Consider the following 23,459-nt stretch of genomic DNA (forward strand, 5'->3'; position numbering starts at 1 on the left):
TTCACACTGGGAGGAGATGATCTGGGAGGCAGTCTGGAGCAGGAAGAGATTGTAGGGGCTGTCAGCGAGGCCAGAGCTGCAGGAAGGAGTGTAGGGGATGTGGGGTCAGGTGGGGATCTGGGCAGGGACCCTGGGAGCCTGAGCTTGCCCAAGGTCCAGTGAGGCACTGTTGGTTTTTAGAACCCGGGAGGCAGAGAGCCCTGGGTTAGACTCTATCCTGCCACATACTCCCTGGACCTTGGGCAAGTTATTTGGCCTCTCTGAGCCTTAATTTCTTCATCTGTGACATGCGGCAGTAGCAGATGCTGTCAATGTCTTGCCCTTACCCCTTTTGTGCAAGCTGCCCAACTTCCCACTGCCAACACGGCCAATGCTCTGCCTGAGGCTTTGTCCTGGCCTAGAGTCCACCTTGCCCCCTTGTGGCATGCGAGAAGTACCTGGGATTGGCAGTCTCTGGGGGACCAGCCCTAAACCAAAGATTGATAGGACTTGGTATATACTTGATATATACATACCCCAGCTCCCTCGCTCCTTCAGTGGGAGATTCTTGAGTTGCGTGTTCTATGCTGGCTCCCAGAGTTCTTCATGGAGTTAAGTGCCAGCTGCCCACAGGGTTGGCTAGCTTGATGTTGTACCCTTCATAAGCTGGCTTCCCTTTGGCATCTCACATCCCTATTCCCCTATCTTCACCTTGTATTCAAGCCCTTGTCTCAGGGGCCTCTTCCAGGGGATCTCAAACTAAGGGGATAATATCATACTTTTCTCCTAGCACTTATGGGCATGATGCAAATTAAGTTACTAACATATTTTGCTTCCCATCTTTTCCCTTGTATCCTGTTGGGTACTGGCAACTTAGTCTTCAAGGGGCTCCGGCTATTGGGGAATCAGGGACAGAGGCCTGAGCCAAGCTGGGCTGACATTCAGGCCTTTGCAGATAATGGGCCAGGGCACTCCTGGGATGGAGGCAGGAGCTAGAGGCTTGTCTGGAGGGAAGCTGGGTGTTGCAGGTACGGTGGCTGCTCCGGAAGTCCTCTCCGTGGGGCCTCCTCATCTCAGATCCTTTCTGGAGGCCGAGGCAGGCAATAAATCCCCTTGGTAGAGCTGGTCCCAGCATGGGCCACCCTGCAGAAAGGCTTCATCAGCGGCCTGATTTGCATAAGATAATGAAACCGCAGTAAAAATAGTAAAAGAAAAAATGGCCTGGCAACTTTGTTTCCATAATGACAGATGCTTCTTAAACACTCAGCTTCTGTTTCCCAAGGAAGTGCCATCAAGGCTCCAAGGGAGCCGTGTACCCTGGCCCACCCTGGTTCTTGGAATAGGGGCCTGCAGCCCCTGGGGCACTCCAGCCCTGACCTCCTGCTGCTCCTTGGCTTGCTCCAGATGGACCTGGGTGGCAGGGTGGTAGGAAGGGAGAGAGGGGAGAACTGACTGAAGAGTGAAGGACCCTCACAATCAGCCCAATGCCTCACACTTAACACATGCTTTCACATGTCATTTTTAAAATTCTCACGTGAGCTCCCTGTTACAGTCAAAATGGGCACTTCCAATGCACAGGGGAGTAAACTGAGGCTTGTGAATGGTCCAAGGCCATCTGCTTAAATTAAGATGGTAGAGGGGCCTTAGAATTTGCCCCTTATTCTTAGTCCCTGTCTCCTGTCTGGGCACCTCCATGAGTGACAGGAGGCTCTTGTCACTGGGGATGGCTGGGGAGAGGGCAGGTCCCAGACCTAGGAGGGGATGGGGGATCTGTGGGAGGTGGGAGCCATCTCCACAGGTCTCAGACCCCTGTTCCTTGAGCAGGGTGATATGACCAAGGTCAAAAGAAAGGGCGCCATTATGGGATGGGACTCTCCCAGACCTACAGAACAAAAAAATAACCATATCAGAGTGTGCTTCAGAAATATTTTGTCCTCTCACCTCCAAGCCACCAGCGTTCTGCAATGACTGCCCCGGAAGCAGAACTAATGACAGTAATAATAGTAATGAATAAAATAATGGCATGGGCGCTGTTTCCCCAGCTCAGAGGAAAATCTCTAGTCTAGTTGCACTTGACTAGGGTCAGGGGTTCCCTGCCATAGCACCTCCTTTCCTCTGAGTGTTTGGGGCAGAGTCCTGATTTCCTGATTCACTGAAAGAGGGCTTAGCTGCATGGGGTGGGGAGAATGGGAACTGAGCAAGTTCTCAGGACACAGATGGTCCTGACTCATGCAAGATGGCCAGTGGGAGTCACCTGGATGCTAAGGCAAGTGCCATTTTGAAGCCACTAAGCTAGACATCTAGAAAGGCACCTCTCTAGGCTCTGTACTGGACTCATGTAGGCAGAGACGGTGGGTCCATTCCCCACGGCTGCCTGGGACTGGCAACTGAACCTGCATGTTCTGGCAGAACCGGGGAGGCCTCCGCAGTGGACTCCATCTCTGTCTGGTAGTCCCTCCCCAGTTCCCTCCCAGCCTGCGGAATCTTTGGCCTAATTTGAGAGGTAGTGGAGGGGAAACTTCCAGATGTTTTGGGTCTTAGACTGGGACCAACACCTTTGCACTTAAAGCTGGGTGTTTGACCACCTTTGTTTCCTGATTCCTCTGTGCCTGGGGCTAGTTTCACCCTTGGCATATTGGGGAGGGATCAAGTCATTATTTACTTTCCCTCCACAGTAATAGCTAACGTTGGCTGAGCTAGACTGCGTGCCTGGCATGGACAATCTCATCAAGTCCCTATAACCCTCCTCTGAGGTGGGTCTTAGTCTCTCCATTCTGAAGCTTAAAGAAGACAGCGAGGTATGGTGGTGAGCATCTGTGGTCCCAGCTACTTGGGAGTCTGAGGTGGGAGGATCACTGAGCCCAGGAGGTTGAGGCTGCAGGGAGCTCTGATTGTGCCACTGCACTCCAGCCTGGGCCACAGAGTGAGACCATCTCAAAAAAAGGTGTGGGAGAAAAGAAGACACAGAGCAAGAAGCAGAACCCAGGAAGCTGGACTCCAGAGTCCCTGATCCTACTGCTTGGGGAGGCTTGCCCATCAGTCCTAGCAGAGGGGTCCTGAGTGAATTTGAATCCTGAGGGACTTGGGGCATTCCTGCCAGCATAGAGATTCTGGGGCTAGATGAGACAGAAAAATATGGGAGTGAAGTGGGAGGCTCAGTTAATCAACATTTCAGATGGAGAATTAAGGGCTCAAGGGAGGGTTCATTTCTATGACGCTCTTGAATGGGGTGAGTGGGGCTTGTGCCTTCAGAGCATGGAGCAGGAGGGTTCCGAGGCCCGTGCTGCATTCAGTGACCCCTGCTCCCGGCACCATCCCACCACAGCCGGGCCACTTGCTGTGCTGGCAGCGTGCCAAAAGCCCGGTAGGCCCTGCGAGCTGTGGGCAGTGCAGACATCCAAGTCTGTCCCAGACAACTGGACTCCAGCCTTCATTTGAACAAGATCCTCAGGGCATTTTCAGAAGTGTAGGTCTAGAGCGATTCGTCAGATATACCTGTTCTCTGAGAACTTCACCATCCAGCTCTCTCTGCTGAAGGAGTGGGCAGATGGTTTGGAATTGGGACATTTTCACTGACATGGGCCCTGAAGCTGGGGAGACCTGAACCAAGATGGGGGTGGCCATGTCCTGCCTTGAGCAAGGAAGTGGAGGGGGGAGGAAGGGAATGGAGATAGAAAGAGAGAGAGGGAGAAAGATAGAGGGAGAGAGACTTGACTATCTTCCATCAGACCTCTTATCATGAAGCCCCCTTTTTGCCCTGGTGAGTTTGAGTAGGTGTCTGTTTCTTGCCACAGCGATTCCTAACTGAGGAGCCTCCTTGAATGTCTTGCTCCTGGGGACTGGTGCACTAGAACTACGAGCCCATGTATGTCCTGGAGACGGGAGGAGCACAAGGCATTGGCCAAGGAGAGGCTGGGACAGAAATGTCTGAGGTTATAGAAACAGGGGCCTGAGCCAGGACAGCGACATCACTGCTCCTGCACCCATTTTTGCAGGAGTCAGTAATCTGAGAGGCCTGGCTGGCCCCCGTCCAGAGCCAAGGGTATCACAGATAGGCTTCTGAGTTAGGGTTAGCCCTGGAGGGAGGAGTCCCCCTGTCTCTCCAGAGAGGACTCAGTCCATAGTAGCTCCTAATTTTTCTTCTCCCCATCTCTCTCCTTTTTCTTAATGAAAATAGCTGTCATTTATTGTTGGCTTATGATGTGCCTGCCCTGTGCTAAACATGCAGTGTAATGTGCTTTTTCTCATTTAATCCCCACAAGCACTTCATGAGGGGGCAGCTTTCACACTCATGCATTTTACAGATGAGGAAACAGGCTCAAGGATGTGAAGTCACTTCTTCAAAGTTACACAGCTAGTAGCTGGTAGAGCTGGGACTCATACATAAAATATTTAGTTAAGTCTGTGAATGGATGGATGGATGGATGATTTGGACAAGATGGATTGATGGGTGGATGGATGACCATTGATTCGATGGGTGGTGATGGATAATGGATGAAAGGTGGAAGGACGATGGGTGGGTGGATGGATGGGCAGATGGGTGGATGGATGGGTGGATGGGTGGATCAGTGGGTGAGTGGATGGTTGGGTGGGGGGATGGATGGATGGATGGATTGATGGGTGGATGATGGCTGGGGTGGATGATGGATGGATGGGCTGGTGGATGGGGTGGATGGATGATGGGTGATGACGGATGGATGTGGGTGGACAAGTGATGGATGGACAAGTGGATCGCGGGTGGATGGATGGATGGGTGGATGGGGGGATGGATGGATGGGTGGGTGGATGGATGGATGGTTGGGTGGATGGATGGGTGGATGGGTGGATGGATGGATGGGTGGATGGATGGATTGATGGATGGGTGCTCTACCTATTCTTTCACCCCCACTGTGGGCCTCATTTCTACCAGGTCTCTTGTCCATATTCCCCCACTCCTTGCTGGACCTGGAGCCCACCCTGACCTGCAGGGTGCTTCTCTCCAGGGATGGTCCCGACCACGCCTATCAATGGCTCACACCTGCAACCCAGGGCCTTTCCTTACCTCCTACCTGGCTCAGACCAAAGTCTCCTTCTGGGCTGTGGCTCCAGGTTAGACCAGAGCTCCCAGACACTGTGGCCTACTGGGTCCCGACTTCCTCTCCATTCTGCAGAGATTGCTGCTGGGGCCATGGCTTGGCTTCCCTGGCACTTGTCAGCTGATGGAAGGGGAGGTGCATATTTTAGAAGACCTGCAAACTCATGTTGCCTTTTTTTTTTTTGACTTCTCCTGTTTTCTCAACTCTCCTAAAGCAGTGATCCTGGGTCCCATAATTGTATTACGTGACCTCTTTCTCCCTCGGGCCACAGCTAACTGGACCACAAGTGGCCACTTGACCCAAGCTGGTGCAATCATAGCCACTTTCCTCATAATTAGGCCTGGGATACTTAATCCCGTGTCAAGGGTGGTGGGCATTTGGACTGAAAGGTTGTGCAGAGTCAGGGTCTGAGATGTGTCAGGGTCTGAGGGACATCTTTCATTCAAAGTAGATCATATGTGTTAGGAGCTTAGCCAGCACCTGCCACATGGAAAGTGCTCAATAACCATGAGCTATTTTTAAGATGATGTCATAGGATAACATGGAGGATTCTGGTTGGAAAGGGTCTCTACCAATTCAGTCTGTTTGCACGAGAGTTGGAGGCAGAGGTGAGGCAGAGGCCACCTTCCCACTCCCCTTTGGGCTGTTTCTGTCATGGGAACATGAGATTTTTCAGCAGCTTCAGTCCACTACTCATCTCCAACTTCTTGGGTGCTGAGGAGCACCATGATGTGGGGTGGTGGCGGCCCCAGTATCTTGATGGACTTCCTGGACCCTGGATTGCAGCTCTGGGGTGTCTTTCCTCCCACCTCAGAGGTGGTCATGCCCTAGTGGGTCAGTTCTGTATTATTCTGGGAGCCATTCCTGGAGGCCCGAGTTGGCCAGGCTCCCTCATCTCTTCCACTGGTTTTATAAACCTCCATACTGAATCCCTTCCTGCTGGAAACGCCCTGCCCTGAATTCTGATTGTATGAGCAGTTTCCGGCTCCAAAGGGCAGCTGACATAGAGCTTTCTCATTTCCAGTCTGAAAAAGCTCAGGTGAGACTCTGGCCAAGCTGGGATCAGGTGTCCACCTGACCTCACCAGCTATGACCAAAGGGACGGGGCCACACGAATAAGTATGTGGCAACTCCCAAGGGAGTGTGTGGATGGAGATGAGTTGGGGAGGGGTGTTGCCAAGGGAAGGGAAGATAGAGGTCAGACAGTCCCAGGGGCAGACCCTACATCCTCAATGTCTGAACCAGGAGGCTGGCCGGAGCCACCCGCCTGCTGGGCACCAGTGTCTCTTGCCTGGGACACAGTCATCCCTGGGGGAAGATGACAAAAGTTCATCGTCCAGCACCTTCTGGTTCTAAGGAGAGAAGAGAAACAGAAAACACACCTCAAGGGAGCCCTGTTTTCTAGAAACATTTTATTTAAAATTTAAAACCATATTACTTCATACAGCAAACTGTGCACTTTGATATATCACAGTGTCTTAAAAAGGAAAATAATCGGATTTGTTTGGAAATTTATTTACATCAGCCTAGAATGATTGGCAAGTAACACAGTTACTATGAAACCCAAATTGTTACAAAATGTTTACAAAAAACTATATTCATAGAAATTCTGCATGTCCACAAAGGGCATCCCCTGAATGGCCCAGAGACCAGTGTGTGGGAACCATGTTGAGTGGGAGTGGGGGGCTTCCAGGCACTCTGGTCTGGGTGGTGGGACAGGTCTAGGGTCTCAGAGGCCCATGGTGCTGCCTGGGGGCTCAGCCCAGAGCCTGGGAACTGAGGCCCCTACCATGGGAGGCCCAACCAGGAAGTCGGCCCAGGCAGAGATGGGATGGGGGCTTGACGCACAGTGGTAAGAAGGCCCATGATTCCTATGGAACCAAGACGGGATGCTCCTCATGGGGCTGGGGTCAGGCGTGCTTGGTCAGGGCCCCAGAGGCAGACCGAGAGTTCAGTGCAGACCAGCCTGACACCCGAGGCCGAAGCTGGGGCAGGCTGCTGACTGCACGGAAGCCCACTTCAGATATCTCCTCCCCTGCATGCTCCAGAGATGCTCAGACCTGCAAAAGAGGCTAAAGGAATGGAACTGCAGAGAACAGACCGATCTGGGTGAGCCAGGGACAGAGGTCTGCAGCCTCCTGGGGAGGGGGCACTCTGCCAGCTGCCCTGCCAGGATGCCGCAGGGGACAGAAGGGCAGATAGATGGAGCCTGGGCCGTGCTAGGCTAGGAGCTACCTTCTTGCCTCTCATCTTTCACCTCTCTGGCTCTGAGGTCACTCCCTGGCAGCTGGTCTCTGGGTCAAATGGGGCTGGGGAGGTTGTCTGAAGTGAGGCAAACCCTTGGCTGGCATTTGACTGAATCTATGGCTGCTTCTTCACGTCTGGAGGCCTCAGAGTTTTGATTCATAAAATGGAGACAATCTGGGAGGTGATGTGAGGTCCACTGTTCTAGAAGGCAGGAGGACAGGATCAATAACAGGGGCATGGGAACACTGTATCAGCATGCTGGCCATGCCCTGGGGGCATTCTCTTTAACAGGTGCTTTCCCTAGCTGTGAGCTGTGTTGTGTGCAAGTTGTGACTGCTTCTGCAAGTGGGTGAGAATCAGAGGCAGAGGCTTTTGCTACCGAGACTAGCCCCACCTTCTAGGGTATCCTAGGTGGAGCCTGAAACCTACCTGCGATTCTGCAGGCAGGTGTGAGAACACGCCTGGGGAGTGGTCTGCTCTTTCCCAGCCCTTCTGCTCCTGATGAACTGCCCCGGAACTAGAATGTAATATTGGCACAGGGGCTGAGTACTAGCATGACATTGCTTCTCAGACACACCCGGCTGTCCTGCCTCAGACAGGCTCGGATGGAGATGAGGTCCGTTGGCCAATCCTGCCCCTCCCACAGGAGGCCCTGGCGGTGCAGGACTCACCTGGCAGCACCATGGAGCTCTGCCCTCTTCTTCAGGGTCTGGAGCTCTGATGTGTGGAGGGCCTTCCTCACCCCAAGGGGCTCTCTGAGACCTCCGTCCCAGACTTTGCTGCTGCAGCCCCCATCTCTCACCTGGTCCCCACCCATGCTGGCTGGGTTATGTACACTCTGTGTGCAGACGTGCAAGAAAGGGTTGTATACACATGGGCTACAGGTCATATATACACTGTGCATATATATATATATACAGTATATATATACATTTTACATTCATATATATATTGTACAGAACATTAACCTTCTACCTAAAAGTTTTGTGACTTCATGTATGACCTCAGCTCTGAAATTTTAACTCCAGGGCAAATTCAGGACTGAAGGGAGGGCTTGCTTTAAACTGCCATGGGGACAGAGGGCACGGCCCTTCCATGGCGGCCAGCAGCCGGGCCCCTTCCAGATGTGTCCACCTGACCTGCAACTTCCAGATGTGTCTAATCCAGAGACCTGCCCACAGAGTTGGGCTTATTTCTTGTATCTGTCCATGGGGCTGGGCCCATCCCAGATGATAAGTCCATGCAGCTGTTTGTTCAAACCTCTAGCCCCTTTGCAGATGGGTATCCACACAGGAACATTCCAGATGTGAGCCACAGAGGCCAGCCTACTTTCAGATGTTTGTGCATGTAGCTGGGAGTGGGTCAGGGAGGGACCGACTTCAAGCTGAGTGACGAAGCGGAAGCTGTGACCCACCCCCCAGACCCACTATCACTGGAAAAGTAGGCAGAAAGGGAGCTTTTGATTGTTCTTGGTGAGCGCACACCTGGTGGAGAGGGAGCAACTTCTAACCTGGTTGGCCCTTTCCCCTGGCCTGGGCCAGGATTCCCATTTTCCAGGGCCTGGGGCATGGCAGGGATTGGGGGTGGAGCCAGATTGTGCTTCCAGCTTAGACAGAGTCTTGGCTGTGAGGAGGGGGTGGCCCTCTTACCCCTCAGACACTCAAAGTCAGCACATTGGCCAAGGTGGCATCTCCCCTCTCGAGAGACTCTTGCAGCATGGGGCCACCTGAACACTGACAACGCTCTCAGGATTTTCTTCTGTCCAGAGCAGAGAAACCAGCAGCAGGACAAGTGGAGAGTGATCGGGAGGGCTCACTGTCCTTAAGCCTCAGGGCCTCAGCAGGGGTGGTGGGGTCAGTGTCTTCTTACCACTGCCCCTCAACTTGGCCAGCTTGAGCAGGTGGAGAGGAGGCACTGGCATTTGGGGATGAGGTGGGGACATTCTTCTGTTCAGGGCTGGCATGTGGCACCACGCAGGGGCAGTCCAGTATCTGCTCAGGCAGATTCCATCTTCTGCTCCGTCCAAACAAGCTTTCATGTTTCCCATCACCTCTCAGTGCCTGTGTGTGCACACACACTACACGTGCATACACACACATACACACACACGTATGCACCTGCCCCAGCTCAGCTCCATGCCCACTGGCAGGACAGACCTAAACTTAAAAAAACACCAGATCTGCCTCACTGGAAACACTTTCCTACTCCGTTCCCCCTCACAGATATAGCATCACTTTCAGTCCCCCCGGACAGAGCTCATGCTTGGGCAGCAGTGGTCCCCACTGCACTTTTACTACTAGGCTGGTCTGTAGGACAAACGCAGGACATTGACCAGAAGTCGAATAACAGCCACACTGACAACACCTGAACCTCAGGATGCCAGGCTTGCACGGGAGAGGAGATGAGGCAGCGTGCCCTCCTGCTTCCACATAGGAGTCTAAAGACCAGTCCGTACCTTTTGGGGGATTTCTCTAATTGAATTGTGCCTCTATTTATCCACTATTCTTTGTTCCTTTTATAAAAATTCTCACCACTTCTTCCTCCTGTCACAATCCACATATATGCATAGCCTCAGAAGAACATGCTCATGTAGCATCAGGCACACAACACATGTGTGAGACAAGAGCAAGAATGAGGCATGTGCTATGAAACTGTACTGGACAAAATAAGACGGTGGTTAATGATTGTGTTTGCTGACAGCAAATTGGCAAATACCTTCATTAGAATCCTGTTACCTGGGAATTACAAAAAAAAGTTTTCCCTTCAAACAGGACATGATGTCTACAGCAAAGGCATCAGCACCATGAGCCCCCGAAGGGTTGCGCCCCCATCTCCTGGCAAGTGTGCCCATGCAACCTTGGTGACTCTCTGTGACAAATGATCTCTCCCATGACAGAAGTGCAAACAGACCCTGGTGCCTGGCCTTCCTGATTGTCTGTCTCTGCTTCCACCGTGACCTGGAACATTTGTGTGTGTCCCGCATACACTCGGAAACTTCAACTCCACATGACTTCTTGTCTACAGCACGCATTGACCCATGTCACACAACTCTCTGGTCCTGGCCTTCCCCCTGCTCCCCACTGTGCACACATGCCTGTACACATGTGTGCACATGTACTCGCACACGGACCCCTTAGTGACATGGCTTCTCCTTTTATGCATATTTGGCTAGCTGCAGTTATGATCCTGTCCTTCATCCTATGCCATTCAGTGTACATATGCACACACACACACCAGCATGCACACACGTGTGCATGCATGCTTACATATGCATACTCACCAGGGCCCCAACATGACATGGCTTCTCCGGTTTTTACATATATGGGGCCTTGCTGCTCACCCAGATTGTCTCCCTCGTCCCCAACTCACTCAGATACACATACACACGCATATGCACACATCAGATCCCCAAGGATTCACCTATTATTTCGTGGCCTGGACTATGTTATATGTCCAGATCTGTCCTGTGCCCCAGCCCCTGAAGTTCACACATACAAACACAAAGACACAGACACACATGCACACGCCCTCGGTACCCTGAAGCTTATGACAGCATGGCTTTTCCTAACATTACATGCATGGGGCTTTGGTGTGTGTCTAGCCCTCCTCTCCCTCGTCCAATGTACATAGCCAGCCAGCACTGCTGGGATTTTGGGCACCCGCTGGTTTGGCCCTGCAGTTCACAGTCTGGAAGAGGGACAGTGTTTATCACATGAGCCCACTGTGGTCTCCTGCTTTGCTAGAGATTACCCTTCACCCAGATGAGAAAGCCCTTGAGATCCAAATGTAGCTCTTCCCTAACCGGGCTTCCCAAGCAGCACGGGACAGAGGTGGGAGTGGAGTGGCTGGTGTGCCCCAGTTCTCATCCAGAATCCCCAGAACCTCCCTGCACTGTTCAAAGCCTGCCTCATCCTTGGCCATGGCAAACCTGCTGGCCCATCGTGTTCTCTTTAAGGACACTTTGTTCCTAATCCTTCATGTCTCATTCTTTTCCAAGACTCTTAAAGTTACAGACCTCTAGAGCATTCGTCACAGCAAGCTGGAACTCATAGATCATCTGGTCCACCCCCTGGCTGGTCCCCAACCTGCTGCTACTTCTCTGCTGTCTTCCCCAAGCCCCACAAGGTCACAGTTGCTCTGGACAACAGACAAGGGGCCAGGATGGCCTCGTGTCTCTGTGTGGGGTCTTTGGTTAATTCTCCAGGAGGCAGCTTCTTCCTCCCCACCCTTGGGGCCTCTGCCAGCTATGATATTATGTCCCTAGAAACTTTCTTTTTCTGGGGAGCATCTCTACATTTGGTAAGTCTAGGAGACCAGAAGCTCTTTTGGTCCCTTCTGGTTTCCCCCACCTAGCCCCAAGTTAGCCTGTGTAGTAGGACACTGACTCCTTTTTGAGGAGGGGAAACTTGACTTTCACTTCAATCAACTCTTTTCTTTCAAAAAGACAGAGGAAGGCCAAGGTTAACCAGCTAGGAATGGGGAGTTGTTGATGAGAAGATGGCAAAGAGCCCAGGTTTCCAAATGCGAACAGGGTTTAGATAACAACTTGCTAACCAGGAAGGTGAGATCCATTGGCACAAGAGCCGGTGGGACTTCCGTGGAATCTGCTTTTCCTCTGCTGGGCTTCAAATATCGGCTGAGTCTTTGAGCATCCTTTGTTAGAGATTCAGGGGGTCTTCTCTCCTCTGGCCAGAAAGCCGAGAAGAATTTTCTGTGGCCACTCCCCACTTATATTCTTAGAGACCTCCTAGAGCATTAGGAACCACTGGGTCATTGTCCATAAGAATCCAAAATGGCGACTTCTGTTTGTGCATTCTCTTCTCTCCCATACCCCAAGCTCCTCTTTTCCCCGTGTGACTCTGTCTTCAACTCTGCCAAAACAGGGGCTGCCAGGGGTGGTGCCAAGTCCAGAAGATCAGGACCATGTGAACAGCCCCAGAGGGATGAAGTCTTCCTTCTGTCCAGGCATATGGGATGGGCATCCCTCACCATGAACTCCCATTGGCAGCCATGCTAGAACTTCCTTAAGGCGCCAAAGGCTTGTGTCTCTGGCCTCATGGTCAACTGACGGAGGCCTGGGCTCTTGGGGAAGAAATGGTAACATAAGAGATGTCTTCCATTTTCTGTGGCCTCTGCAGGGCCATGGCAGAAACTTCTGACTCTGGAGGAGAGTAGAGGGGCGGGTGAGTTTGGCCTGAGAGAGGCATGTGCTTCCTTTGGCCTTGGCTATCTCAGCTGGCAGCTTTAGAAACCCACAGAAGATCTGAGGAGGATGAAGCCCAAGCAGCTGGCCTGAGAGCCTGTTGGCTTCCTGGCAGGTAAGGGCAGGAGGCTTCTGGCCCAACAGGCAGGTGGCAGCTCTGGTCCCCAAGCCCAGTGTGAGGACAGGGGACGTTCCTTCCAATCTCCTTTGCTTTCCTCTGCCCAGCCCCCAGGCCTGTGGTCCCCACCCCAGCTGTGCCTAGGGGAACACAGGGGCTAAGGATGTGCTGCAGGCCATGCTGTCCTTGCCGGGAAGCCGGCGGTCATTGAATGTGTGCATGTTGATGACGGCGTCAGTCTTGACCATCAAGGGAGGCTGCGGCTTGTGCTTGACTCGACGTTGGCAGGTGAGGGAGAAACGGATCTCATCGGCCACGGTGCTGCAGAAGGAACGCTGCAGAAGGGTGGAGGAGAGGGGTCGGAATAGGGGCACAGAGTGATGCCCGGCCCTGTAACTCCAGCCAGTTCTGCCCCTTCCTCCCAGAGTCTGTGCTAAGGCTACCCATCTTTCTCATACCTTCACCCCACCCATCCCTCTGCCACCTGTAAGGTGATTAGTTTGTGCAGCAGTCTACGAAACCTGACATTCTTATTTGGAGACTAAGGTAGGTGAAGCATCATCTTAACCTCATTTACACATGAGCAAACTGAGGTTCTAAATGGCATGCACATTAACGTCTGAGGAGCTCTGGTTTACCTGTGCCGTTTTTCTTCACTGGACTCAGAGGGCAGGAACCAGCCAGTTTTATCCCCATGAGCCCAACTCCCGAGCCCTGACCAAAGCACTAGCTTTGGCCCAGGGTCAGGACTGAAGAAACATTTGACGAATGAATGGATAAACTTTCTCCTGGAAGGGCTTCCAACTAAGGGGAAGAATCAGTATCTTCTCACTCAGGGAAGTTCAGCACATGTTTCTTGAGGTGGGAAACTGGGAGGCAGGTCCCTGTAGGGCTGTTGGGTGTCAGGGACCTCCTTCTGGCCTGGGTCCCTGCACAGAGCCAAGAGGGACAGCAGGAGCGCAGCATTTCCCACAGGTATCTGATGATGGTGGCTTCCAGAGGTTGTCCTGCAGCTTGCATGGAAGGCAGTGGGGGCTGTTGATAGCTCAACTTACCCAGTGAGGCCAGGGCACTAGCACCAGGTCACTTGTGTGCAGGGGACTAGGCTTTGAATTCTTGCTCTGCCTTCTACCAGCTGTGACCCCTTCAGGCTTCCCTTTCCTCACCTACTACATGCAGAACGTCATCCCTCCTTGCCTCCTTTTCTTCATTCCACAAATATTTAATGCGACCCTACTATGTGCCAGGCACTGCTCCAGGCGTTAGGCATGCAGCAGTGAAGAAGACGGATGAGGTCGCAGCCCACTCAGGGAGCTTGCAGTCTAACGATGGGAGGGAACAGATAATGAACACGTGAACAAATAAATACTTTCAGACAGTGATAGCTATTAGGAAGAGAATCAAGCAGTGAAATGGGATAGAGAAGGACTGGGAATGGGGGCAGGTAATGAAGGCTACTTGAGGAGGTAACATTGGAACTGAAACAAGAATGGCCAGAAGATGTCAAGAACATACCCTGTGAGGGAGGAGCATTCCAGGAGCAGCATGTGCAAAGGGCCTAAGGCAGAAATGTGCTTGGTGTGTTCAGGACTGAACAAGAGGCCAGTGTGTGTGGAGCAGAGTAGGGGAAGAGAGTGAGGGAAGGAGGTGGTCAGAGAAGTGGAGTAGATAGATCCTTTAGGCTTTTTGGTGGAATGAGTAGCTCCTGTTTTTTTGAGATGAAATCTCTGTCTCCAGGTTGGAGTGCAGTGGCCCGATCTTGGCTCACTGCAACCTCCGCCTCCTGGGTTCAAGCGATTCTCCTGCCTCAGCCTCCTGAGTAGCTGGGATTACAGGTGCAAGCCACCATGCCCAGCTAATTTTTGTGCTTTTAGTAGTGACGGGGTTTCACAGTGTTGGCCAGGATGGTCTTGATCTCTTGACTTTGTGATCCGCCCGGCTCGGCCTCCCAAAGTGTTGGGATTACAAGCGTGAGCCACCGCGCCCGGCCGGGAGCTCCTTTTAACTGTAATGGGAATTCTCAGAGAATTTGGTTGTTGTTCTTTTTTGATGTATCATAATTTTGTATCAACAGAGAACCATTCTCTGTTGTTAGACATTTAGGTGTTTACCCCTCCCTGCCATCTTTTCGTGTTATAATTTACACTTCAGCAAATTTCCTTGTAAATAAAACCGTGTCTATCTTTGACCACTTACACATGGTACATTTCTAAAAGTGGAAATTGATAGGCCAAAATGTATGGATACTGTGGAAGACTCTGAACATACCATGAAGTTGCCTTCCAGAAAAGTACCTGCATAGACTTCCCTCAGCAATGCTGGACAGTGTCCCTTCCCTTCCACCCTTGCAAATTCCAACATCGAGTATTATCTTTTATCTTTTCCCCTCTTCTTTGTTGACTGAGGCTTGCTGGTTATAGAGGATTCCATTTCGTTTTTTACGGATATGTAAGTTGCTTGTTTATAATGGGCCCCTCTATATATAATTTAACTGCAATCTCCTTGAATTTCTCTCAGACAGCTTCACCACCCCCGCCCAGCGGCCCTTAACTCAGGCACACATTTAAATCACCCTGCAGGCTTTTGTAAAAGCACAATGCTGGCTCCACCACAGACCAATTAAAACAGAGAGTCTCTGGGAGTGAGTCCAGAGCATTAGCACTTGAAAACTTTCTCCCTGTGATTCTAATTTGCTACTGGGACCCAGAACTACTGCCCGACCATGCTTGAATTAATCAGAAGGCTTGAGCCTAGTTCTACTGTCTATATGCTTGGGCCAACCCTGTTAACTTTTCCTTTTTAAACTTTTGATTATGGAAATTTCCAAATATATGCAAAGGTAGAGAGAATGGTATAATGAACCACTATGCAACCATCACCCACCTTCAACAATTACCCTGGAGGGTTTTATGCAGGAAAATGATATGGTTTGAGTTAAGTTTTAAACAAGGCACCGGTTGCTGTGTGAATTGTGGATGGTGCTGGGGAACCGTGGAGGCTGGAAGGCCAGTTTGAAGGCTGCGGCATAATCCAGGCAGGAGGTGATGGGGCTTGGCCTGGGGTGGGGCAACAGCGATGGAAAAAAGTGCTAGGTCAGGACAGAGGTAGAGTGGCAGGGCTTGCTGGCCCACTGGATACAGGGTGAGCTGTTGTGAGGCTGCGATGAGACACTATTGTGTGCCTGGCACATAGAGGGCTGAAGTCAGCGTGGATCTCCTTCCACGTCCTGTGCAGGCTCCAAGCTCTAAGGCTTACCTGCTCTCTCTCTGCTGTTTTGCGGAGCTTGTACACAAACTCGCCCACGGCCACCAGCACAGAAAGGACCAGCCCGGCGGCCAGGACAATGAAGATGCCCCCGATCTTCTGGATCCCCAGGGCGCTGGCCTCTTTGTTTTCCTCCTCAGGGCACCCGCTGCCCCGCCACCATTTCTCCTTCATGATGTGCAGCTTGTCCTCCTCCTGAAGCTGCAGGATGGCGATGGTGATCTTGTCCCGGTATGGGGAGCCTGAGCAGGGAAAAGGGACCCCTAGCCATCAGTGGCGTGTGGCCCTTGCTGTGTTTGGCCCTGCCAACACCCTGGTCAGGCCACCACCACTAGCCTCTGGATCAGCTCATAAAAGGGGGGCCCTATCCCTGTGAGTCCTCTTTAAATCAACACGTGGTATCTGGGTGGGTGGAAATGTCCTGTTTGAGCAGGGAGGTCGTACTCATTGTGTATCAGTCCCTGTGGGCTCCCTGAAGGCCCAGTGCCCCTGAGCTGCATCAGCAGGGGCAGGAGAGGGAAGGCAGGAACGGCCTCTGGGAACTGTCCCTGAACCTTGTGTCTGTCCCAGCTCTCATTGCTTAGGTCAGGGCCACCCTCAAAAGGCATGCAGCTCCATCCCTCTGCTTCTGGGCTGAGAAAATGTCACCTATGTCCGGGCGTGGTGGCTCACACTTGTAATTCCAGCACTTCGGAAGGCCAAGGCGGGCAGATCACCTGAGGTCGGGAGTTCAAGACCAGCCCGACCAACATGGAGAAACCCCATATCTACTAAAAATACAAAATTAGCCAGGCATGGTGGCACATGCCTGTAATCCCAGATACTCGGGAGGTTGAGGCAGGAGAATCACTTGAACCCAGGAGGCGGAGGTTGCGGTGAACCAAGGTCATGCCACTGCACTCCAGCCTGGGCAACAAGAGTGAAACTCCGCCTTAAAAAAAAAAAAAAAAAAAAGAAAAAAAGAAAGAAAAGAAAAGGGAGAAAAAGAAAATGTCACCTTTATCAGCCCCATGGAATGAGCTGTGAGAGGGAGCGTGAGTGGACACGGGGGTGGAGCTCCCCCTCTGCCCACACCCCTGCCCCTCCCACACGTAGCCCCTTGCTCACCCATGGGCGTGCCGATGCCGTAGCCCTTGGAGTCAATGAGTCCCCCAATCTGGGTGAGGTTGCAGTTCCTCTGCGTGACGTACTCGATGGTGGTGGACTCCATGAGCAGTGCGTAGTCGGCCGTCAGGGCCCTCTGGATGCCCTCCTCATTGTTCTTCACCAGCGCCGAGGGCTTGCTGCTCATGAAGGCCCACATCTTCTCGAAGGTGGAGATCTTGGATTTCTGGGCCGCAAGGGAAGGGGTGATGCACACACTGTTACTAGCCACACCAGGGACCAAGCACTGCATATCCTGCTCAGCGGGGGTTGGGGCCTTGAACTCGGTCTACAGTCTTCAGAGAAAGGGAGTGCTACATGGTGCTCCGATATAGAAATTGAGGCCCTGGGAGCAAAGGTCCCCAAACACACTGCTGGCGAGGGATAAAGCAGAACTGCAGACTCAGGCCTGCTTCCTGGAAACCCTGACCATGGCACGAGTGGTCTTCAAACTGACTTTAAACATGGATTTTCTTTCTCTAAAATTTATTAAAAGTTAGCATGTTCAGGCTTTGTTCTAAGTGCGCCACCTGCATTAACTCGTTGATTCTTCACAGCGATCACAGGAGACAGGTACCATCATAAGCCCCATTTTACAGATAAAAAGATTGAGGCACAGCTAAGTCACTTGCCTAAGTTTATCCAGGCACTAAGTAGCAAAGTCAGGCTTCAAACTCAGGCCATCTGGCTCCGGAGTCCATACCCCTAACCCCTCAGCTGCCCTGCCTCACAGAAACCACTGTGAGGGTGGAGGGAGAGAGACGGCTGCTCCTCGGGGCAAAGCTGAGTGGGTTCTGGGCCTCCCCTTTTGCTTCAACCAATGGAAGCCTCTTTTATGTCCTGTTTCAGAGGAAGATTTTGCCTCAAACATGTTCTACTTCATTACTGTGAGGAAGGAACAGGGTGCAAATTGCAGAGGGGGAAAAAAGTAAGGGCAGTCAGAGGAGGTGGTCTGCAAGCCCCCTTTAGCTGCACCAGCGCTCAGGGCTGTAGGGTCCTGGGCTGGACACTGTTGCATGAGCAAACCAGAATCCCTAAGACCAGGTCCAAGGGGTAGGATGCTATGCCTGCCCTGGGGAGACACAGAGAGGTTACTGGGGCCAGGAGAGAGGAGGGCAAGGGCTGAGTGTCCCTTGCTGCCTGGGGAGACTGCAGACCAGGGTGCATGGCATTCATGAGATTTCTTGGGAATTTAGTGCTTTGCCAACTGCCTGCTCCCAGCAGGGATCAGCCCTGCCCTGGCTGATCTCAGGGGAACAGGTGGCTCTGCAGGCCCCACTGAGCCCGGCTGGTTCCAAGTCTAGCTGTGCCTGTCTGTGATGTCAGCCTGTCTGACTGGCACCCAGCCCAGCTCCAGTGTGCCTGATGGCATGGGTGCACTTGAAAAGGCTGGCGCAGGACTAGGGCATGGGCAGGGGGATGGGGAAGAAGCCATGCCTGCTGGGACGGGGCTGTGGAGCCTGGGAGGAAAGTGTACTTTCTATTCTCCGGGTGCTTCCTAGCTCTGGCAAGAGCTGTGCCCTCCTAAACTGGCTTCTAGAGACCCAAACATGCCCTGAGGAACAGCAGTGGGAACAGGAAGGGGCACCAAAGCCACAGGCAGGACCCCTTGGAATTACATCTGAGCACCGTTGTCAGCTGAGTGCCAGTGATGCCTCCTTTGGGCACAGGGCTGGGGGCACCTTCACAGATAAGCAGTCACTCTCCAACCTACAAATTTACCTGCCCCAAAGCCAAAGGCATGAAAGGGCCCAGATGCCTGCAGCTCTCACTGGCCTCTCCCAGCCCCTCCTGATCCTCAGCCTGCCCTTCTTTCAGCCATTGCTGCTCTCCAGCTACTCCAGCTCCGCAGGACTCTCTTACCTCTGCCTCCAAGCCTTTTGTGCTCTCTGCTCTCCCACCTCCCCAGCTATTCTTCCACCTCAGCGCTTCCTGTGGCCCAGGTTGTGCCCCACTCAATATTCTTGCTCTTAAAAATCTTCCTGATGTTCAGCTCTTCCACCTCCCCAGTTGTTTCTTATTTTCTGGAAAATTTCCGATAAGCAGATTCTTCCACCTCCAATTTCTTTTACTCCCTCTGTTCCTTTCTCACTCCGCTACACCGTCTCCCCAGATTTTCCTGTTGTAGAAAGCTCCTAGTGATCCCCATCTCTGGTATTCATACCTTTGTGTAATCCCCTCTTCTTGAATGTGGGCTGAAACTAGTGGCTTGCTTTTAACTCCCCACAAAAGTGATGGGATGTCATGTCCAAAATTAGGTTACAAGAGACTGTGACTGGTACTCTCTCTGGCTCGTCTCACTCTGACGGAAGCTGGCTGCCATGTTGTGAGTTGCCCTATGGAGAGGTTCCCAGGGCAAGAAACAGAGGGCAGCCTCTGGCCAGCTATCAGTGAAAAACTGAAGCCTTTAGTTCAATCACCTGGGAGGAGCTGAGTCCTGCCAACAAGCATGCAGTGAGCTTAGAAAACATGCCTTAAAATAACTGTAGCATTAGCCAACACCTTGACTACAGCCCCATGAGGGACCCTGAGCCAGAGGACTCAGCGAAACTGCCTGGATTCCTGACCCACTAGCTGTGAGACGGCAAATGTTCTTTTAAAACATGAAGTTTCAGGTAATTTGGTATGCAGCAATAGATAACTTATGCACCCTCTCAACCACATACTCACATAAGCAACTTCTGCTCCCAATATAGTTGCTTAGTCAAATAATCACCAATTCGAACTATTCCTGTAATCAAAGTATCCTAGCCCACTCATCCCTGCTTTGCCAGATACACATGTTCCCGATACTCTACCATCCTGGTTATTGGAACCTAAATACTTTTCTCCCTCCAGTGACTGCAGTTCTTCAGCTCCTTTCCATCCTTGTCTCTTCTGCTTTCCCAATTCTCCCTCTTCTACTAGAGGTGAGAACCAAAGGTAGATGAAGCAATCAGACCTCCTAATGTATCTGCCCATCTAATCTATCCTTCCATCCACCTGTTAACCCATCCATTCACCCATCGATCCATCCGTCCATCCATCCACCCACCTACCCATCCACGCACCCATCATCCATCCATCCAACCACTCACCCATCCATCCACTAACATATCTGATCATGCTACCATCCACACACCATCTACACACTAGTTAATTCAACTACTCTGACTATCCACCTATTACTTATCTATCCATCCATTTAACCATCTATCCAACCATCTATCTATCCATCCATCCATCTGTTCTCTTACCTACCTATCCATCCCCCAATCATCCATCCCTTTCTCCTCCTCACCCATCTTACCCACCCACTCTCCCAAGTCACCCACCCTCTCAGTCATCCATCCAATAAATCTCAAGTCTTTAGAAAAGTAACTTGACAATGAATCACTCAGGAAGCCCCACCTACTCCTTCTGTCTCAGAATGGGTTAAGAACTTCTCTTTCTCTAAACTCCTCCTTGTATCCTCCCCATACCCCAACACTTTATTCCTCTTATATACAGGCCTGCCTGACACCAAACCATATGCTCTTTCCAGTAACACAACACCATAGATGGAGACAGAAAATTCGGTTGGGGGCTGAAGGGAGTGTTGAGGCAGATGGGCTCTGAGGAAAGACACAAGAAAGGCACCAGCGGGTAAAGGAACTGAATAAGGAAGACGGGAAAGGACAACAGAGAGCTTGGGCCAGTGGAGATGGAAGGTGAAAACAAGGCATGAAGCTGGCTGTGACGTAAATTTTAAGAGACTCCTGGCTCCAGTACCAACTACATTATTATCTCCATCACCTTCAGGTAGATGTGTCTGAAATCTGCTTTCCTAGAATGGTCCCCACTGCCCTCGTCTTCTACCTTGGGGCCCCCATTCTCAACCTCATCTGCACATGGTCTCTGCTTCCCCTTAAGTGCTGTCCTTCTGTCCTTGAGTAGTTCAGTGATTCTGGGGCACAACCCTGAAAGGGTTCCTTCTGGCATGTCTAAGCAGGGATAGATAAATCCAGGGCCCTTCATGGACCCCCAGGTTCCTCTCTCCCATCTCTGGAAGAGTTGCCATCACAGGCCTGAGTTGCCATCACTGGCCAGAGCTATCATCACCACCCCAGGGAATAAAGTCCCACATACCTACAGCTCCTGTGTCGTCCTGCCTGTCCTGGCCCTGGAGAGAACCTTACTAAGGATTGTTTCAGGGCTAGTCACCCAAATCAACTAATGGAATCATCTGGAACAACCAATACACGGCAGTGTGCCAGGACAGAGATGCTTTTTTTATCAGTAAAATTGGCAAGAAAGTAGATTCCAGGCTCACGACTTTCAATTCCAGCCTCCTCAAGGAAGCAAATTGATTTTCCCTGACTGAAGATACTTAATCTTGAGAATTTAACATTTCTGTACAAGAGAATGTATATAAGTCTACATATATATATAGCAATTCAAAAGGGAGCTGAGTTTCAGGGAATGTGTGCAGAGATGCAGTAGCGATGGGATTGCATACAAGACCTTGGGTGTTTTCCATCCTGGAAAGGAGACCTTTTCCATATTAAATGGCTTTCTTATCTCTGAGTGTGGAATCTTTGGCCTTACTGGATCCATGGACTTGAGCAGTTAATCATTTCTCTTGGGTCATTTCTATGGAGACAGGAGGCCTCTTTAGAGTCCACTGCCTCTGCTCACTGCTACAGGCCCCCTGGTAAGGACAGTCTAGCTCCTTGCTCACCCCCCATCCTGGCAGCGGCCCCTGTTGGCTGCACATGCCTGAGGCTTGCTTGTGGGGGGCTGCAGGCTGGGGGTGGAGGTAGTGAGAGGGGTCAGCTCTACTACACTCTGGGGTCACACCAGCTTGGACTCAAATGCCTGCTCCTTCTGTGACCACAGACAAGCGACGTCACCTCTCTGAGCTTCACTTTCCATATCTGTAAAACGGGTGTTGTAAGAGTACCTGCTACTTAGGGTGATCGTGAACATTGAACAAGACAAAGGGTGTGAAGTGTTGAATACAGAGCCCGCCTCTAAGGCTCCAGAGGTGGCCGGAGTCACTCTTTCCCTTTAAGGCTCCTTAATTCTCCTTAAGGCCCAGCTTTCTCATCTAGAAACTGGGGAGAAAATTCTCTATAGCGCTGAGTGGCTACGGCACTTAACAAAATGCCGACAGGGGCCAGGCCAGGTATTGAAGTAACTAAAGAAGGCTGGGTGGGAGTCTGTAAACTGGAGATAAACATTGCCTCTCAGCTGCTGAGAACTCCTGCAATTGATGTTTTTAAAAAATATGCATATATTAATAAGCAATGTGTGGCCCCTCCAAATCATGTCTATGGGCTGCACAGGCCTGTGTATCACCAGTCTGCAACAATAAACAATAAAAAGTTAGCATTCACTGCATGCCTACTTTGTGCCAGGTAATGCTGTGAGGTAAATACACGAATTATCCCATTTAATAATCTCAAGAGCTCCACAAAGTGGGTGCCCATTAGCTGGTCATCTCCAGTGTGCTCCAGTTAAGTAATCTGCCCCAGGAGGGAACTTCGGGGCAAGAGGAAAGTGTCCAGCCTGCTTCGCTGGCTTGTGTTCAGCCAACTGGAGGGCTCTGCAGAAGAGAAAGCCTTTGACCTAAGTCCTCCTGTATGCCTGGCTCTGAGCTAACCATTGTACATACAGGAGCTCACTGAACCCTCTTGCCAATTGCTGCATGGTGAAAATAAGTATCTATGTCATACAGGGGAGCATATGGAAGCCCAGAGAAGTGAAGTGACTTGCCTAAGGTCACCAGCAGAGACATCACCCCAGACTCAAATCCTGGTCTGTCTGACTTTAAAACTGATGTAACTTGATGACGACAGGCGGCACCACACTGAATTTTGCCTGGGCATTATGTTTTGGTCCCCCTACCTGCTTCTGCTTGAAGGCAGGGCTAAGGCTGTATGTGAGAGAGGCCAGCAGATGGGTCAGGAGAAGCTGGAAGCTGAGTTTGGGGAGCATATTCCTAGGCCCTCCAGCTCAGGGAAGGGTCTGTCATGTAGCTGGGAGGCAGGGGGTGGGCCGGGTGACCTCTCTGAGAGCATGCCCAGGTCAGATGCTAGGACTGAAGCTGTGCAAGGAGGGGGGCCTGACAATGGCTTTGGGCCCAGGTAACCTGACATTCTTGGGCCCCTAGTTCCCACTCCTTCCCTAAGCCACTATCCCTCTCACCTGTTATGTGCTCCCTCACCCCCAGCACTGAAAAAGGTCTAAGTGGTTGGAGAAGCTGTCTTCCAACTTCCTCTCTCATCAAAGCTGTGTGGCCTTCCCTGCAAAGAACACGCTTTCCCAATGTTCTCCTTTACATTTTGCCTACATATTTTTACAGCCAAACAGTGCTTTCAAAGGCCTCCTTTTTCATCTCCTAATTAATTTTTATCTTCCAAGACGGAGGAAGGACAACACAGGAGATGCTGTTTGTGATGTCTGCTGC

At 51.5% G+C, this 23,459-nt stretch overlaps 1 protein-coding gene across 1 annotated transcript in view; it reads right to left on the reverse strand.

Moving 5' to 3' along the window:
* Positions 1 to 6,446: 6,446 nt before the first annotated feature.
* Positions 6,447 to 23,459, reverse strand: part of GRIK3 (glutamate ionotropic receptor kainate type subunit 3) — a 238,962-nt gene continuing 221,949 nt past the window's right edge. The window contains exons 14-16 of the mRNA XM_003891606.5: positions 16,994 to 17,216; positions 15,878 to 16,128; positions 6,447 to 12,957 (exon numbers count right to left, since the gene is read on the reverse strand). Of these exons, the coding sequence (XP_003891655.1) occupies positions 12,763 to 12,957; positions 15,878 to 16,128; positions 16,994 to 17,216 (669 nt within the window). The 3' untranslated portion in view covers positions 6,447 to 12,762. The remainder of the gene's footprint in view (positions 12,958 to 15,877; positions 16,129 to 16,993; positions 17,217 to 23,459) is intronic.

The sequence above is a fragment of the Papio anubis genome, chromosome 1 (assembly GCF_008728515.1).
Source record: "Papio anubis isolate 15944 chromosome 1, Panubis1.0, whole genome shotgun sequence".
Taxonomy (NCBI): Eukaryota; Metazoa; Chordata; class Mammalia; order Primates; family Cercopithecidae; genus Papio; species Papio anubis.